At 40.8% G+C, this 19,021-nt stretch overlaps 1 protein-coding gene across 4 annotated transcripts in view; it reads right to left on the bottom strand.

Moving 5' to 3' along the window:
* Window positions 1-19,021, bottom strand: part of PHACTR2 (phosphatase and actin regulator 2) — a 175,810-nt gene that overhangs the window by 71,224 nt on the left and 85,565 nt on the right. For all 4 annotated transcript variants that reach the window (XM_004673909.2, XM_004673910.2, XM_004673908.2 and 1 more), the window contains exon 2: window positions 15,359-15,526. In XM_004673909.2, coding sequence (XP_004673966.1) covers window positions 15,359-15,526 — 168 coding nt within the window. The remainder of the gene's footprint in view (window positions 1-15,358; window positions 15,527-19,021) is intronic.

Raw genomic sequence — 19,021 nt, 5'->3', positions numbered from 1 at the left:
CACTTGGTCTCTGATGAATCCTCTCACTGCTTCTGCACCTCTGGCTATATCCCAGTTCTGTATGCATAAATAAATAAATCTTAAAAAAAAAGAATAAAGTTAAGCTTCTGAGATTTAAATATTTCAGTGCAAGCCATGCTATACACAGCCCTAGATCTTAAGGCAAATTATTTAACTTTTCCTTATTTTTTTTTTAGGTTTTTTTTTATATTTTCCCTCCTTTTTTTTTTTTAAAAATATGTACATATTTTTTTTTACATCATTCTTCATTCTGTGCATTTTTTCGTCTCAGTTGTAATCCCCATGGACTTCCCACCACCAATTCACCATGTGCCATCACCACAGTGCAGTGCACTCTTCCCATACCAGTTCTGATCCCATTCTCTTGCGGCATTTTTATCTATTAGTGAAATGGGTCATAAAGTAATGGGGAAGATTGCAAACATTTGACACAGTTTATGGCACATGGCACACAATAAAATCTCAGTAAGAGTTGGTTATTGTTACCAACGATATTTGCATATTTGTTCTTGTTAATCCCAAATAAGACTTCAAATGGGCAAAAGAAAGTTACTTTTAACATCTATTTAAAAAAAAATTCATTATTTCTTATGTTGCCAATGTAGAAAAATTATAAAAATTATTTAAAGGGAACATGTTTCAAACTTCTTGGAGTAGTATTAAATTCAAGATTTTAGATTGAGCTGATAAACTCAACAACAACAAAAAAAAGGACTACATAATGTTTGCAATATGCCAACATCAGATTGAAATGGGACATTAAATTTTAGTTGGTACTACTAATGTTTTACACTTAACCCACCTGAAGATTTTTAGAACCTAATAATGGGGATTAATTGTTTAATGAGTATAGAGTTTCAGTTGTATAAGATGCGAGGTTTCTGGATATCTGTTGCACACCAATGTAAATATACTTGACACTGTTGAATTGAACACTCAGTGGCTAATATGGAAACTATTATGTATTTCCTACCAGAATTTAAAAATTATATTGTGATATTTCTGACCACATTAATTCTGAGAAGCATCAAAAATAGATCAGAAGGAACTGTCAAAGACATGTACCCACACTGATGTATAATGTGCTCACTGTTGTTCAGAAGCCATGCTCTTTATTCTGTTAGATGTTTCAGAGCTAACTTTTTGTGCCCTGTTTCATAATAGGTCCTAAGTAAGTATACTTTGGAAGAAAGGAAACTTTAAGACTATAAACTTTGGGAATCTGAGTCTAGGAACTCAGTGGTAAACCTGGGACAAAAAAGTGTTATAAGCCCAAATCCCGTTCACTTAAAAAAGAAAGTAAGAATTAAGATGGCAATTTATATTCCAAGTGGAAAACAAATCAGGACAACATATAAGCCAAAAAAGAGTTACTTTCCAGGATTTAGCCCTTAGTGATAAAGACCGGATTTGTATCACAGGGCAAAAAAAACCAAAACAAAACCACAAAGGGAAATAATGTGCAAAGGAAATAAAATAATGGACTTTCCTGACATTAGTTCTCTGACCTAGGCAAGAAGGACTTTCGCAGTACCTCTAAAACTGTTTAAAAGTGGCAAAATTCCAAAGGCAAATGAAATTAGGAAATTATCCACCCAAGTGAGGCATATAAACAATCAGCTCCTCTCTTAAAGCAATACACCCTCACTAGTCTCATCCCAATGGAGGCCTTTTTTATTAAGGGATGCAAGGGAACATTGTTCCTTTTCTCTATATCCCCCTGAGGAATTAACTGTGGCTAAGAAAAAAAGAAATGAGAGTTAACAATTCTTCATTTCATTCTAGTGGGTGTGGTTCCTTTAAAAATGTCATCTATATTCAGAAATCAGCAAAATCTATAACCCCCATGGCTCCTGTGAGAATGTTTTCATGGGATGCTCCAGGAAAACGCCTGGCTTATCTGAGTTCACTGAGTTCACTTCTAGGGAAGAACCTAACTCCTGGGAAAGGCTGGAGACCTGAGACACTGGTCAGTTGTACAGCTCAATAAATTTTAACCTGAAACTCAGTTTGTCTTAAACAAGCAATGTCACATTTTCTAAAATATACAGGAAACAAGGGAGTCTCCTCAACTTCACTTAGCAGTAAGATTTTTTGGGGAAAGATTTACGCATACAGAGCTTATTTATGCATACAGAGCTGGGGTACAGGCCAGAGGTTCAGGGGCGGTGAGAGGATTCACCAGAGGCAGAGTGGGGAGCAGAACAGGCAGATCTACTAAGTGCACTGCTGAGGGGAGCAATGGGAGAGACCGGAGAGGTCTGCCACCCCACGTGGATCACCTCCGGGGCCAGGGATGAACTCTCACCAAGGCGGCTGCTTCTTGCTTGTGGTGCTGAGTTCTAACCCACTGTGCCACCAGAGAGGGCCTCAGCAGTAAGATTTTTAACCAAAACAAATGCTAGATATCTGAGAGGAGAACTGAGGCTACCAAAAATGGAGGGGTGGTGGTGGTGAGGAGCAAAGCAGGAAGTGGGGCCCCAATGGCCTGTGGTAAATTATGGGTGTGTCGGTGGTATGTGTGGGGTGCCAACATACATCTGAAGAAGTATAAACTTATACCCCTATATCGCAGAGTGTTGTAAGACCAATGTTACCACAATAAAAAATAATACAACAACAACAAAATAGAGGTAAGAGGTTAGGGATTCTATTCATCCAGAGCAGGTGGGTTCTTAACGGTTTGAACATCCATTGTGTACTTAGCCCCATGATGAAAAGTGTTCGTAGTTGTTAAACTACCAATCTCAATTGTAACAATGAATGATAATTTAGCGCTCATATTACTCTTTCCTATAAATGGGTTTCACCCCTGGAAGAGACCTATCATGAATAATAAATGCTCCATAAATGAAAAGGTGGATTCATAATGGTTTCGTCCATCCACCTACGTGTAAAAAGACTGAACCAACAAAAAATTCATTCTACTGGGAGAACAAACTAAAGAGCACTATTTAGTCTCCTTCATATTTAATGCATATAAAGGAAATTTGGTTTACCTCATATCTCTTTAGGAAAAGAGTAAAACAACAATGAAGAAAGTACAGATGGTGAAATGATTATCTCTTTTATACACAGAATGTTAATGCTTAGTTTGGTCTGACTGATTTTGGATTGAAAATTCTCATACACAAATGTTGAACCAAAACACGGCCAGTTTCCTTTTTGTGTCAATGGTGCCCCACATTGACCTTTGATGGGCTGTTGCCTTACAGGGCAGACAGTAACTGTTACTTAAGGTTATTATCCATTCACCCAAGACTGGGTGCCCACCCTACCCATTAAATTGGGTGAATGGATTCATTGTTTTTTTTGTGGCTTTACAAGACTTCTTAGGACCTTTACCAGCTCTCAGTGATATGAACACGATGGAAGAGTAAAGAAGGGGACACTTTTTACTCCCCTGCCCCCCAAATCCAGCACTTTCTCAACCAAATGTTTACTTGCAAACGTCCACCTATAAGATGGGATAAAGCCCATCAAGGACCTTTCAGTCATTGATTCAATCAACAAACATTAACTGATTACTTCACACAAGCCAGATACCATTCTATTTGCTTGGGGTTTATCAAAAAGAAATTAAAGCCCCTCATCTTCACAGAATTTATAATTTAATGTGGAGAGAGATGGAATAATAAATAATATAAATTATAAATGCTAGAAGGTAAAGCCTACTATGGAAAATGAAGAACGTGACAGAAAGAGAGGAACAAGAGAGACAGGGACCTACTTTACACTCACTGTGGTGATAATTAAAGACAGATAATAACAAACGTTGCCAGAGTGTGGAAAACTGGAACACTCATGCACTGTTGGTGGGAATATAAAATGGTGCAGCTGCTTTGGAAAACAGTCTTGGCAGTTCCTCAAAATGTTAAACATTGAATTACCATATGACTCAGCAATTCCATTTCTAGGTATATAACCAAGAGAAGTGAAAACATGTGTTCATGCAAAACTTGAACTCAAATATTCACGCAGCATTATTCATAACAGCCTAAAGTAGAATCAATCCAAATGCCCATCAATTGACAGATAAATATGATGTGGTAAACTTGTACAATGGAATAGTATTAGATAGTAAAAGGAATTTAGGTACTGATGCATACTACAGCATGGGTGAAACCTGAAAACATTATGTTAAGTAAAAGGTGCTAGTCACACAAGATCATACTTATATGATTCTGCTTATATGAAACAGCTAAATTGGCAAACCTACAGGCAGAAAAGAGAGTGGAAGTTTTTGATGGGTCATGGGGTATGATTATTAATGGGCATGGGACTTGTTTTAAGGATGATGAAAATGTCTAAAATTGATTCTTATGATGGTGGTACAGTTTGTGAAACTTAGTAAAACCTATTAAATTATACATTAAATGAGTGAAGAGCATCATATATATGAATTATACTTCAATGAACCTGCTTACAAAAAAGTGCTGGTCTACTTACAATAGTGAAGAACTTGGAGCATTCTAAATACCTATCAATTAGCATATGGATAAAGATGTGATGTGAGTGTGTGTGTATTCAGCTATTAAAAAAGATAAAACTTTCAGATGAATATTATTCAGCTATTAAAAAAAAAGATGAAATCCTATTTACAAAGCAGATAGACCTGGATTGAATTATGCTTAGGGAAATAAGCCCAACAGAGAAATAGCGTATGATTTCACTTATATGAAGCATGTAGCAAAATCAAACAGGTAAACTAAATGAAACCAAAATAAACTTTCGATTATTAGACCAATTAGTGGTTACCAGAGGGGAAGAAAAAGGAGGGGTGGTTGTGTGGTTATCTGGGGGGAAAAGTACAGTGGCACAGCAAAGAATAAATTTGGATTTACAGGGTGAAATGAATTTAGTTTATATATGTGGTGTTTTTAACAATATACACCTAAAACTTATATAATGTTGTAATATAATGTTACTTCAACTACCAAAAAATAAAAGCACTGAAGAGAGGTATGTACTGTTAAAAGCACCACATATATAAATGACATTAATTTCAGCCTGAAAATCCAAATTTAATCCTTTGTCATGCCACTGTATTTTCTCCCCCAAATAACCACAAACTACCCCTCCATGTTGCCTGATAATGACGGTCACACAAACGCCACGCATATGTATATGTAAATTCAAAGAACTGTACATGCACAGAAGAAGATGGTATATGACCATGGAAATGACCTCCTTTGAAAAAGTTATTGTCAAAAATGTGGTGACAGAGAAGTCATTAGTGGTTCCATTTGTATATTTGCTTCTCACAAAAGCAAACCACAGAGACTTCTAGGAACCTCTCAGGAGTATACATCACAGCTGTCAGGACAAATAACTGTCGTCCCATGGGCTGCATGATCCTTGGCCTATGGCCACAGTCAAAGAGAAAGGCCGGGCATAGAGATTTGGAAAAATCAAATGCCTGTTTGTGTGTTCAGAAAGGGCAAAAGGTTGACACTATAGGCACTCAGCAGTGTTGGGGGAAAAGCCTCATCCAGTCCTGGGGGGCTGGCTGGGGGAGGCTTGCAGAAACTGTTTCCAAGAGGGGTTGCCAAATAATGACCACAGGCAACCTTGGGACCCGAGGTCTGGACCGTGCAGAAATCATCCCAGGGATCACTCAGCTGTGACCTTGGTTTTTCTTCTTTGGAGAAGAGCCACCAAGAGGCAAGTCATTAATATAAACCGGTTTTCACAAGAAAGGGGAGGTAAGGGGAACTGGGGGGACATCTCCCTTTGCTTTGGTCTAGAAAAGGTACAGGGTATGTAGAAGAAAGGGAAAAAAATAAAGCAGATAAAGGTATTATAAAGAAAAATGCTTTAGGAAGAGAGGAATCAAAACTACAATGAAGAGATTGATGAGAGATCAAAAGGTGAAATAAGGGGGTGAGGGGCTACTGACACTGTGGGACCTGGGGGGGGCAGCAGGTGAGAGAAGCTCAACAGAGAACACAGCCAAGAGCAAAGGATGAGTTTTTTGAGCCTGGGAACTTTACCTTTTGTGAACTGGGGTATCCCCAGTGCATAGAGCAGCATCTGGGCTGATGGCAGGGGATCAGTGAAGATTTGCTCAGTGCATACTTGCTGTATGAAGGAACAAGGGAGAGTCAAATAGCGGTCACAGGGAGTCAGAGCCGATGGGCCTGAGACCTCAGCCCTCTCGCAACACGTTTCTTAAGATGGAAGGACACACCAAGACTTCACAAACCTCTTCTATTGGAGTTTTTTTTTTAAAGATTTATTTATTCATGCATACAGAACTGGGGTACAGGCCAGAGGCTCAGGGGCGGTGAGAGGATTCACCAGAGTTAGAGTAGGGAGCAGAATAGATCGATTGACAAAGTACACTGCTGAGGGGAGCAGCGGGCAGGCCAGAAGAAGTCTGCTGCAGCATGTGGGTCACCTCTGGGGCAGGGATCGAACTCATGCTGAAGTGGCTTTAGCTCCTCGGTGCTGTGCTTTAACCTGCTGTGCCATCAGGGAGGGCCCCTCTATTGGATTTTTAAAGTAGAAATAATTGACTTCTTCTGACAGGGAACACAAAGGAGAGGGAGGTTAAGCGTGGGTCTCTTCTCTTCTAGCAGAAGCTCATGATACACAAAAGTGGATGAACAAAGTGAATGGCTACTTGAACCCATGATGCCAGAGACAAGGCCTGATTTTCTGCATTGATTGCTGGCACAACAATGCTAAGCCTGGCAAGGCTTGGGGTACAGTCCCTGAAAACAGAAATGATATGTCGGGGAGAGACTAATAAAGACCTATTGAAGAGAATCTTTAAGCTGAAATAGGGTGGGAGGAAAAACACCCAGGTCATAGTACAGAATCAGATGTCAGGGAAGAGAGCAACTAGGCCAAAAAACAAAACAAAACAAAAACCAAAAACCAGCAGTAAAGACTTCTGGTGCTTTCAGAGAAGAGCGTCCAGGAATATGGGCACAACGTGAAAAGCTGGATACAAAAGAATAATTAATAAAGGAGACTGGTCATGACAACATGAGAAAGAGTCCAACACTAACGAGAGTCACAAAGGTTGACGCGAGCAGTGTGACAGAGGAGGGAGCTTGCCGATCTGGACACTATGCAGGAAAAGGCACAGAACCAAAGACCATGCTGGAGAATTTGTAAAGTGGGGGACATAGAAGGAATGTATAGCTTGTGCTCAGATCACCCAACCAGAGAGATCACCCAGCCGGAATGACCAGGCCCCCGGCCCCATGTGGGCTCCGAGAGAGCAGCGCCATGCCAGCCTGTTGGACTCTGTCTCCAGCACGTGGCATGTGGGCCTGGCATTCACAAAAAAACAAACTGAATCATCTGAATAATTTTAGTATGCTCCCATGATGAGACACTAAAAATCAAAAATAGATCCAGGAGGAGAAAAGAAGTTGGAGACAACAATTTTAGAGAATTTGTTTCCGGTCAATATAAGAGAAAATGTTCCCCATGATTAGAATCGGGTATTAGAGGTGGGAAGGACTTGATGCTAGGCGCTACCCAAACACAGCAACTTGGATTCCATGCAGGTGGTTTTCCGAGGGCCTGCCAGAATCTGGCTCTTGAATTTGAATTGAAGAAAGGAAGTCATAAGAAAACATTTATATGAGCGTTAAATCCCTTTCCCGGATTCCTGCTCCTCTTCTAGTAGGGTCTAAGGACATGATTTATTAGGCTAAAACTACATGACTTATTAGAAGCTACGGTGTCAGCAAACAGGTATGAAGATTAATCATGAGGTTCATAAAGGTGAGTCTTTTAGCTGCTAAATTACTAGGCAAAGTTGATAACAGACTGTATTTGCTGGGGACAGTGTGGCCAACAAGACCAAAAATGAATCCATTTCTGCCTTCTGTCATGACTTAGTGGAATTTCTCTGAGTTCTTTTCCTCCCTTCCTCTTGGCTTTTCTCAAGTGTTCCCTTTCTGGTAAAGTCTCTCTGACTACTCTATTTTAAAGTGTAACTTCCCTCCCATAGTCTGTATGTTTTGTCTTTCTAAAATATTGTCTAACTTACTGGGTTTACATTCTACCTCGTACCCTCACTGGAAGGTGAGATCCATAAGGAGAGGAAGTTCTGTCTTTTGTTTCCTCCTATAACATGAGCCTTATAACAGAGCCTGTGATATAGGTGGAGATATTAAACAAACATGTTGAAAGAACAAGTGTTATCTGACATATATAGGGACCTGGCTTGAGCACCCTAAGCTATTTATGTGCCTTCTCTTTATCACAGTAAATTAGGAGAAAAGAGAGACACTTCCCTGTCAGTAAGAAAGTAAATTGTTGCAGTTTTATCGAAAACAGTATGGAGATTCCCTAAACAACTAGAAATGGAAATACCATAGGTTCCAGTAATACTACTTTTAGATACTGATCCCCCAAATATGAAACCCTAACACAAGAAGAGCTACCCATCCCTACATTCATAACAACATTATTCACAATAGTTCAGAAAGAATCAACCTAAAGACCCACTGATGCACAACTGGATAAAGAAATTGTATTACATATAATGGAAATCACTCAGTGACTAAAAAGATAGAATAGTGACTTCTGGGAACAATACAGGTGAGTCTTGAGGTAATGATGCTACATGAAATAGGTGAGAAAGCAAAAGATGGTCATTGGCTAGTTTCACTCATGTGTGCAATGTAGATAACCAAAGAAAACAGGCAGAAAAATCACAACAAAAAAAAAATCACAACAAAAGCCACAAATTCTGTGAAAACTATGGGTTGCTGAAGGGGAGAGAGAGGGAGGAGGGAGTGTAACAGGGTGGCCCTTAGGAAAAGGGGAAGTACCAGGTTCCCTGCCCCACACAGAAGAAGGGTGCAGCTGAGCAGAGAAGAGAAGGATCTGGGAGAAGAAGGAAGCAGGATGGAGAGCCAGCAGGAAACCTGAGGAAGCCACATGGAATTGAGAAACATGTGAAGAAACTTTGCTTGTTTCTGGTCTTGGACTGGGTGAAACAGATGTGAGTGAGAGAGCGGTGTAAACGCTATGACAGCGTTTACATTGATTTTGATTGTGCTTTTTTTCTCTCAGATTTGTCTGACCATTTCTGACACTTTTCTATGAGTCCTGGCCAGAGGTATTTTAAGCTTATGGTGGGCTTTCAGGCCTTGCTTTGCGCCAATCCCTTTTGAGTGGACTTTTACCCATGAGGGGATGGGTGACTGGGTGCTTGATTTAGAAATTATATTCTTTGTCTTCTGTGTTGCACACTCATTCTATTAAAGTTCCTTTCCATTAAAGCTCTTGTGTCTTGTCTCGATACGGCGGATGGCAGAACCTATTTAGAGCAGGCAGGTTTGGGAGTTCAGGGGTGCCCCTTTCTCCCAACTCTGTAACAGGAGGACTGAGGCAGTGTGAGTAGGGCCCTGGTGCTGGCTTCTGGTAAGGGCCAGTGAAGCATGTGACACACTGAGGTGTGCTGTCGTGCTCCTAAAATTATGTCGAATGGCAAGTCAATAAAATTTGGTTAAAGAAGAGGATGTCTTCGAGAAATAAGAGACTTGTCGGGCTCTCCCTGGTGGCGCAACAGGTTAAAGCAGCGCATTATGAAGCTCTCCGAAGCCACTGCAGCATGAGTTCAATCTCCTGCCAGAGAGCTGACCCACATGGCGTGGCAGACCTCTCCTGACTCGCTCACTGCTCCCCTCATCAGTGTACTTCCTCGATCTGCCTGTTCTGCTCCCCACTCTGTCTCTGGTGAATCTTCTCACCCACCATACCTCTGGCCTGTACCCCAGTTCTGTAAGCATAAATAAATATTAAAAAAAAGAAGAAGAAATGAGAGACTTGTCATGACATACCACTTGCATGACTGGTAATATTTCTTCATCGGGTGCTGTTGTGGAAAGAAGGTGCTGGGAGGAAGAAGAGAAAGGGAGAAGCCTGGAGACAAGAAGCGAGAGAAGCTCAGCGAGTGACCCACTGTGACAGAAGACCAAGGCACATGACCAGTAGAGCAAGTTCACACAGCAATGTTGGTTGGAGTTATATGAGGAGAACTGAGGAGTCTGGAGTTCACCAACCATGTGGATCACTCACACTTTTTGTGCAAGAAGTGCCAGGATTCAAGTTCCCGTGAAGGGGGAAGCTCCCTCATGGAGGTATCAGGGGTGGCCTGGAGGGAAGAGAGTAGAGGTGGGTGCTCTCTCGCCTATTTCACCTGATCCACAGTGACTTCTGTTTCCTCTGCCCACGCTGGGAGCTAGTCTAGCTATTCTAGCCATCCATCCCTGTTTGACTTTCTTCAGTGTATTTCTTCCTGACCCTTGAGTAATTTCCTGTCCTAGTTACAAGCTTTGTTATCTGGTTCCTTAAAAAAAAAAAAAAAAAAGATGGGGGTTCTCGTTTAGGTTCTTCTGATTTCCTGTACCAGGCACCAACTGCCCACAAATACTATGACCTAAGTAAAGAACACCGTGGTTACTGGGGCCTGCCTGTCTGGATCTCACTATCCTATCTGGAGCTACACACACTGCTTTGATGTGAGGCTTCCATTGCTCTACTTGCCTGACCTGAACTTGAAAAGACATGATGTTGGTTATTCTGAGGTTTCTAAGTGCCAGTGAGAGCCTGAACCTTCCCTGTCAGTCTCATGAGGTAGGTCAGGCTGCCCTCATAGGCAGGCTAATGTCAGAACCCAGCCTCTGCTGCCTTCTCTAGTGCCCTACAGCTTTCCACAGCTGGTGCAACTAGCACCCAGTATTGCAAAAAGGCATCACCGTAAGAGTGACACATAGAGAAATAAGGACCAGATGTGGGGGATGAAGAGGAAAAGGTGATAGAGGCCTTTCTTAATGCTACTGCCCACAGTCCTCCTCCCAGCTTGGGTGTCCATGGGAATCAGAAGAGCAAGTAGCTGGAAATAAACCAAAGGGTTTAGAAGCCAACAGGATGCAGAAGATGGTGAAGAAGCCAGAAAACCTGGGTCAGTCTGGAGGCCAAGGAGAACTGTGCTTACCGAAGGGCAGCTGCGGCTGGCAAGGAACCTGCTTTGGTTTAGAACCTGTTTGTCCACAGCACTTTTCCACACCTGCCTCCCTCACTATCTGTACTGATTCTCTGCCTTTATTAGCACCTTTCCCTCCTTAAAAGGAAATCTTGGTGAGGCCAGGAATCTCGTTTACTTAATTGCTGCAGAATCGCCAGCTCCTAGAACAGTGCCTGGCATATGGCTAGAGGCAGCAGGAGTGGGTTTGGAGTTAGCATCAGCCCTCAACAGGGGGTTGGGGAGATGCTTCTAGCCTTAGCTGGCACCGGAGCCAGTCTGACAGATGTGGGGACAGAGAAGAGAGACCTGGTAAGGTCTCCACATTACCGTTCAGAAGCAAAACTGCTCCTCTCCCTGATAATCATTTGATTTTCTAAGTCTCTCGCCATCATGAAAGAGTTGCTGGGATGGGGGTCTTCAGCTGAAGCGGGGACACATTCAGAGAAAGAGAATGGTAAGACATGTAGCAAACTTCCCCCAAAAGGGAAATGAGGCCCTACCTGGTGGCACAATGGGTTAGGATGCAGCACTGCAAGCTAGCCACAACTGCTTCAGTGTGAGTTCGATCCCGGCTCTGGAGGTGACCCACATGGTGCAGCAGACCTCTGACCCACCCTCTGCTCCCTCAGCAGTGTACCTTGTCCATCTGCCTGTTCTGCTCCCCACTCTGTCTTTGGTGAATCCTTTCATGGCCCCTGTGCCTCTGGCCTGTACCCCAGTTCTGTATTCATAAATAAATGAATCTTAAAAAAAAAAAAAGGGGGAAATGAGAAGGGAAAGAGACTGAGCAAGAGAGAAAGCAAAGTGAGACAACCAAGATAACCACACCTTTTCCCCATCAAGGAGAGTCATTCAGTAAGTTATGGAAAGACTAATTAGTAAGGGCTAAGGTTGTACAGAATGAAACGGATGAAAATGAGAGCTTAACACTGACCTGTGGGAGTAGGAAACTTGGAGTAACTCATGGGTCGGTGATGCAGAGGAAGGCCAAAGTGAGGCGGGAAGCGGGGGTGTGGAGGGAAGCGGAAGTAGCAGACACGGGACATTTTCAAGACACTTGGTCTTGACAGTAATAAAATAGACTATGGGTATTTGCTTGTAGTATTAGCTTTGTAGGATAAAAGCATATTTAAAGATCCAGAGCGAAACCTCAGCTCCTTTCTCCCCAAAGAAAATACAATGGAAGAAATAATTATGTAGGAAATTGGGTAAATGACATTTTGAGTGATTACACGAGGGAAGGCATAGAACCTAGAATTTAAGCAGGACAAAGGCAGCCAGGAGAAAGTGAAGAAAGAGGAGCCTGGGGTACGCCAAGGGGAAGGAGGGCTATTATCCAGCCACAGAACTTAGCAGCCACAGGACCAAACTAGACCAGAGTTGAAGATATAGGAAACTTTGCTACTTTAAAACAAGTCCAGAGAGGGCCCTTCCGGGTGGTACAGCGGATTAAAGCATAGCACTAAGAAGCTAAAGCCACTTCAGCATGAGTTTGATCCCTGCCTGCCCCAAAGGTGACCCACATGGCGCGGCAGACCTCTCCTGACCCGCCCGCTGCTCCCCTCAGCAGTGTACTTCGTCAGTCTGCCTATTCTGCTCCCCACTCTGTCTCTGGTGAATCCTCTTACCACCCCTGCACCTCTGGCCTGTACCCCAGTTCTGTATGAGCAAATAAATAAATCTTTAAAAAAAAAAAAAAAAAGGCCAGAGAATTAGAAGTCAGGGCATGACCCAGCCTGCCTTCCAGGACAAGAAGGTCTTTGGTTTTGGAAGGAATATTCTCAAATGTAGTTGACTCATGAAAACAGACGGCGGACAAGCCCCTGCTCAACTTCCACCTCAGTAAACATGATTATAGGAAGGCTCCATTATCGAGGCCGTACTGAATCAGCAGAAAACCAGATGAGGGCAGTTGGTATTAACCGCCATACTGTAAAACATAGCAAGATTCATGTACATGTGTACTTAAAGCCAGAAGGTTTAAGAGAAGGAAAAATAGTTATTCTTCCTAGAAGAAATTCATGTTCTTTCATATACCAAAATACCATGGGTCATACCCAAGGCATTTAGAGTTTGCCAAACAGCACATGACCTTGGCCCAACAGAAACAGCTAGAATTCACACCTTGAGATAATTCATTAAAGAAGAAAACACCTTTCCTTGGTTATTTCCAAGTACATCCATTTTCTTCTAGATGTGACATCTTTTACTCAATGTGAAGAAAACAACTAATCCACCATTTCAGCCTCTCTATTTTAGTCTCTGCTGATACAATCCACAAAGCTCAGCAGAAATATAAAATCAGCCTTAAAATAAACATATGTATCTGTGATGATAAAATGCTTTACGATGGGACAGTTAATAGCATCTTATGAAACTCAAGTGCAACATTAATAATAATAAGGCTTTCCAAAGACACGACACATGGGCATGGCGCTGACAAATTCCCAAGGAATTGCAAATACATTTTCCTGGCTTGAATTATCCTATTGCTTTGCAATTTTATGGTCCAAAAATGCAGCAATGAATAACTTCTTCAGGTTTTTCTTATAATATGTAAGTCTCTAGGAACAGGGGTGTAGTAATCACCAGAATCTGTTAACTAAACTTATCTAAAAATCCTTTTTGAATTTGAGAAGGAAACAGGGAATTTAAAGGCTAAGCTATCAAGAAATATGGAGTAACATAAAACAGCACTTAAGGCTGTTCCAAACGACTTTTATTACCTGACCTGACTTGGTGGAAATATGTTACAGTCTCTCTACTGCTAAGAGAATTAAAAAGAGGTGGGCTAGGAAAGATAAAGGGGAAGATCTTTATCACTGTAGTTTTCTACTGTAGGGGAAGAGGAGTTAGGGTAAGGGAGATGACCACAGAGGTTTCTGTCCATCCTTTTCAGTCTCCTCTTAGTGATACTGACCACGTTCTCCTCCCAGTGGGTATGCATGGAACTGGAAGAGCAGATCTCCCCTGCTCAGGGAGCCAGGAGAGGGAAGCAGTTAAGGAGGCCAGTGTGATCCCACTCAGAACTGAAGAACAAGGCAAACATGATATAAAGCCAGGCTTGGAAGGAGTCGAGAACTAACAGAATCTGAACCGAAAGCAACTCACTACTCCGCCGGTTCAGCTGAATTGAGGTGTCCTCACTCAACAGCAGCATACACCACTTCCCACCACCTCCTGGCCCAAGAAGCCAATTAGGCACGAAAGAGACATCAATATCCAAGTTATGTACTTCCAAGTTATGTACCCCTAAGTCTAATCTCTTTCCCTTTTTTTCATATCTTTTTATTGTGTAAATGTCCCAACATCTGTAAGTAGAGAGATGAAGAGAATAATCCCCATGTACCCACTACCTAGCTTAAAGGATTACTCATTCATGACCAGTCTTCTTTCATTTATACTCACCCTCCTCCAGGATTATTTGGAAATGTCTTTGATGTCGCATTATTTCTTTTAAAATATTAAATGCTTAAAGAAATCAAAAGCTTCAAGTGCCTCAGCCGTATTGGTGTTGACTTTTCAGACCCTTGTGCTGTGTGCTATCTTGTCTTTGACTAAGGCCTGCTCTGACCTCAGCAAAGACCAGTAAGATATGCAAGATGTGCTCTGTGTCCCTGTACTTACATGCCAATATTAGACTGTGGTGCGCAGAGAATTTTGATGAAGGGATTAATTTGGACAGTTAGCATAGAGAAAGCTGAACAAGAGACAAACCTTTTTATCTTAAACAAAATACTACTGGCATAGGGCCCGTGTTTAATTGAAAGCCAACTTCCTCCATGAGTCCAGATGAAAGGCACTAACTAAGGCTTAACAATGTTAAATAATCAAAAATGTTCTTAACAACAGTTATAACAACCATCTATACAGATTTTAGGATATGGGGCATAATGAAAATTTAAGTAACAAATATGGCAGCTCTTTCCATTCATACGGCCTTTCAAATCTTTCCATGGAATAAAGACATTTCAAAAGACACCTTAAAGTTTTGTATTTAACAATTAGGCAAGGGCTACTCAAATTAGGCACATAGCTAGGTATGAGTATACATGTGTATGGGTGAGTGTATAAACAGCTCTGTGTAGCTGCAACATTTATTTTAAATTCCTTCTTCTTACATGGCACATTTGTATATGAATTTACTAGAATATATTCAGAAGTTCAAGTGAGTAGAAAAAGAAGGTAGATGAGAACCGTCTAAGTTGTTTCATTCTTCAATAAAACAAGGGTGCTTCAAATGGGGATGGGGGAAAAAAACAACCCTGCAAAGCATATTTTGCTATCTTTTGAAAAATTTGGCAATCATTCTCTTCTACAAAGTGATGGTAGTCATACCTGCTGAGGTTTCTCTAAATTTGTCACTGGTCTTCTTTTTCCTCCATTTCCATGGCTTAAAGATTTTACCAATGGTGGACAGTTTCCCCTTTCTCTTGAAGGGAGGTGTTTGGGAACCTGCTGTTGGTCCATCTGAGTTTGCTATAGAAGCTTTGTCCAGTCCATCAACTACAAAGAAAAATAAAAAGTTGTCATAAAAGCTTGAAATCACATGATCTCTTTCCTGCATTACTAGCAGTAAACATACCCACTTTAATTGTAATATCACATAAAGTTTATTTTGTCCCATTTCCTAGCTGGCAGAACTTTCCTGATAGCAATCAGTAAACCAATCAATCAGAAATTATAGTCCCCTTAGGTAATCATTTTGGGGAAATTGAAAAGCAAGAGACTTACATAATAGGTAGGGCCAGACAAATAAAGGCCTGCCAAACACAGCTGAATCCATCTGCAGCAACATCAATATTTTGTGCAGGAAAATAGAGTATTCTAAGTATTCCTGAAATAGGATGTTCCTCCAGAGGCTAGTTTGGCATTCTCAGTAATAAATATTACAGTTATGATGTAGCTAAAACCATGGTTTCTCCTTCACAAAATAAAACTTAGTGCCAAGAAGCTAAATTGTAATCTTTACAATGCTAAAAGTAACTTTTACCCCTATTACAAAAAAGTTTTCAGCTTCCAATAAACTTATAACTAACACGAATGACAAGAAATGTGGAAAATGTGGGTACTGTGTGTTCTAGCACATATCATAATGTGCCTTAGACATTTCATGAATGAGTAGAAAGACCCAAAACCTTAGGTTGTCCTGCCCTGTACTGTGTTCAAAACAGAAGGATGACAGCAATGGCTTATACTACCTCAGCTACCCAATGTCAAACGGTAGTGGGCACACACCTGAAGCAGTGCAGATGGGCCATCAATGGCACCGATCTATGAATTAGGAGGGGGACAGAGAGGAAGAGAGAACCATTAAAGTGTCTTTAACCTATGCTGGAGAAAGCCATCCACAAGAGCTACATATGGTGTCATTCTATTTATATGCAGTTTTAAAAGTGGCAAAAAAAATTAATGGCAAAAAATTGTCAGAACAGTTGTTGCTTCTTAGAATGAGGTGGAGGTGTGACTTAACTGAGAAGGGGCTTGAGGGAACTCTAGACGTGATAGGAATCATCTCACTAAGGGATGGATTATACAAAAACTCATCAAGTGGTATTTAAATATGATGTATCTGATTTTTGTTTAATCCATCCCTTAGTGAGATGAATGGTGAAGTCCAATGAAGGACTGCTGATGTCCTTAGGGATGAAGTGTACTAATGTCCATGTACATTAATAAATGGGCAGATGGATAAAAATACAATAAAATAAAATAGAGTAAAAATGTTAAGTGTTGAATGGGGAAGGGGTGGTTAACTGTCAAATTCTTCCACCTTCAAAACTTTAGTAACAATATAGCAGAAGACAAAACAATACAAAAATGGATTGTCCAGGACTTCTGCTTCTAGGAAGATGGAGCAGACATATAACTTGGTATTCTTCTTAATATAATAGGGAGACTACAAGGTGACAAGAAAGTAGTCCAGCCTGGGACCTCAGGCCCCAGGCACAGATGGCAAAGGTCAGCCAGGATCAAAAAGTAAATGCCCGATTTACTTCACGGTCCCTCCAATGCAGCTGCCTTCCTTGAACAAGGGAGGAACCCAGTGTGTTTCTTCTTCATTGATTCTGCCTGCCGAAGGGCTTAATTTTGAAGTTTCAATGTTGTGAACTATAGAGGGCTTGGCTTACAGACATGGAACTCAAGTTTCCATTTCATATTCACTTTCAAAGCTGTAGGCACAAATCAGTTCTCATTTTCACTCAAGCTACATACCCAGTTTTCCAACACTCCATAAAATTCTACTTTTGCTCCCAACCTTGGGCAAGTCTACTTTTCTCATGAAATCAAAAATAAACAAAACCAAAACTTAAATAATGCCTTAGGTGACAAATGGGGAGAATGCATGAGGAAGTTGAGTGAAAAAAAAAAAACAAGACTTTAATATTAAATTCATAACTGCATTAAAAAAAATAATAACTTGGCCCTCCCTAGTGGCACAAGGAGTTAAAGCACAGCACTATGAAACTATTCGAGCCACAACCACTTCTGCATGAGTTCGATCCCCTGCCAGGGAGGTGACCCACCTGGAGTGGCAGACCTCTCCTGACCAGCCTGCTACTCCTCTCAGCAGTGTACTTCGTCCATCAGCCTGTTCTGCTCCCTACTCTTGTCTCTGGTGAATCCTCTCACCACCCCTGCACCTCTGGCCTGTACCCCAGTTCTGTATGCATAAATAAATAAATCTTAAAAAAAATAACTTGCCATTATCTTTCTTAATAATGCATTTATGGTTCTAGTCTGTTTCTCTGCTCTGGAAGGTGCCTAGCCGAGTGCCTGTGGGGAAGAGAATACTCTTTTCCAAAACACATAAGCACCCTCTCCCCCAATATACATATATTTTTTCCCCTGACTGAGTACACCCAACTTTAATTTTCTAATGGTTGGGCTACTACAGAAAGCCACCTTTGCAGTAAGAAACTATATACTGGCACAGATGATCAAACTGTCATTGCACTTCTCTTAAGTCATGGACAGGAAGGGGACTGTCCCCAACTTTTGAGTAGTATGGCCAGAGCCTTAGCTTTCTTCCCTCCAGCACCTATTACCAGCATAAGTGATGTATCTATCATTTTCATTTTTTTTTGGATCAATCTATCATTAAAATCCATTTGCAACTTTCCAACAATTTTTTCACAAGTCTAGGAAATTCTGCAGATAAGAACAAATTGCCACATAAACCCCAGCTGAAAGGCTAAATTTCCTAACTCTTTTAAATGCTACTTTTGGTTCTCTTTCATGCCATCAAGAGTGATCTGCTGTTCATCCCAAAACTTTGGTTTTCCTACTTGGTAAACAGTTTTAAATATTATCAAAATATTTAAATATTTTGAAATACAGTCTTTAGCTGTTTGCATGCAGATATTTTAAATGACACAACTCAGTCAATTTTCCCACCCACACACACCCCCCACCAATTGGGAGGAACTCAGAGAATAAGGGCAGGTTTTATTTAGTATTTAAACAGGATTTTATCCATTCGGCAGTCACAGTGCAAATATGACCACCGAACCCAAAAATAAATGAGGCAAGACAATTATATTAAATAAATGATAGATTTGGACAGTCTTCCTTATGCCGTCTGAGAACTGAATGAGAAGGATTCTTGGAAAATTAAATCTATCTACTTCATTGGAGAGTTTGTAAGATTTTTATATTATTTGACAGTTAATGTGATGTGCTCCAATATCGATTTTAGATTTTTCTCCATAGATAATTATTTCAGTCACTGAGACAGCAAGACAAATGTGACAGAGAGGCCACTTCACACCTTCTATACCTAAAAGATCATTTAGAAGAGAACCTTAGTAAAAAAAAATCTTACTACTGATTCTATAGAAGTTGACAGCCATTATGGAAAAAAAAAAAAGCAAATGGCAAAGTTGGTTTCAATTTTCCTCAAGATATACGGTATTCCAAAATATCTGTTGGTTAATAAAAATACATTTTGAAGACTAATAATACCAAAAATGAGAGAAATCACATGAAGTTTAATAACAG

The sequence above is a fragment of the Condylura cristata genome, unplaced genomic scaffold (genome assembly GCF_000260355.1).
Source record: "Condylura cristata isolate star-nosed mole 26May11 unplaced genomic scaffold, ConCri1.0 scaffold00001, whole genome shotgun sequence".
Classification (NCBI taxonomy): Eukaryota; Metazoa; Chordata; class Mammalia; order Eulipotyphla; family Talpidae; genus Condylura; species Condylura cristata.
The sequence above is the reverse complement of the archived record's forward strand: the minus strand, read 5'-3'. Positions and strand labels throughout refer to the sequence as shown.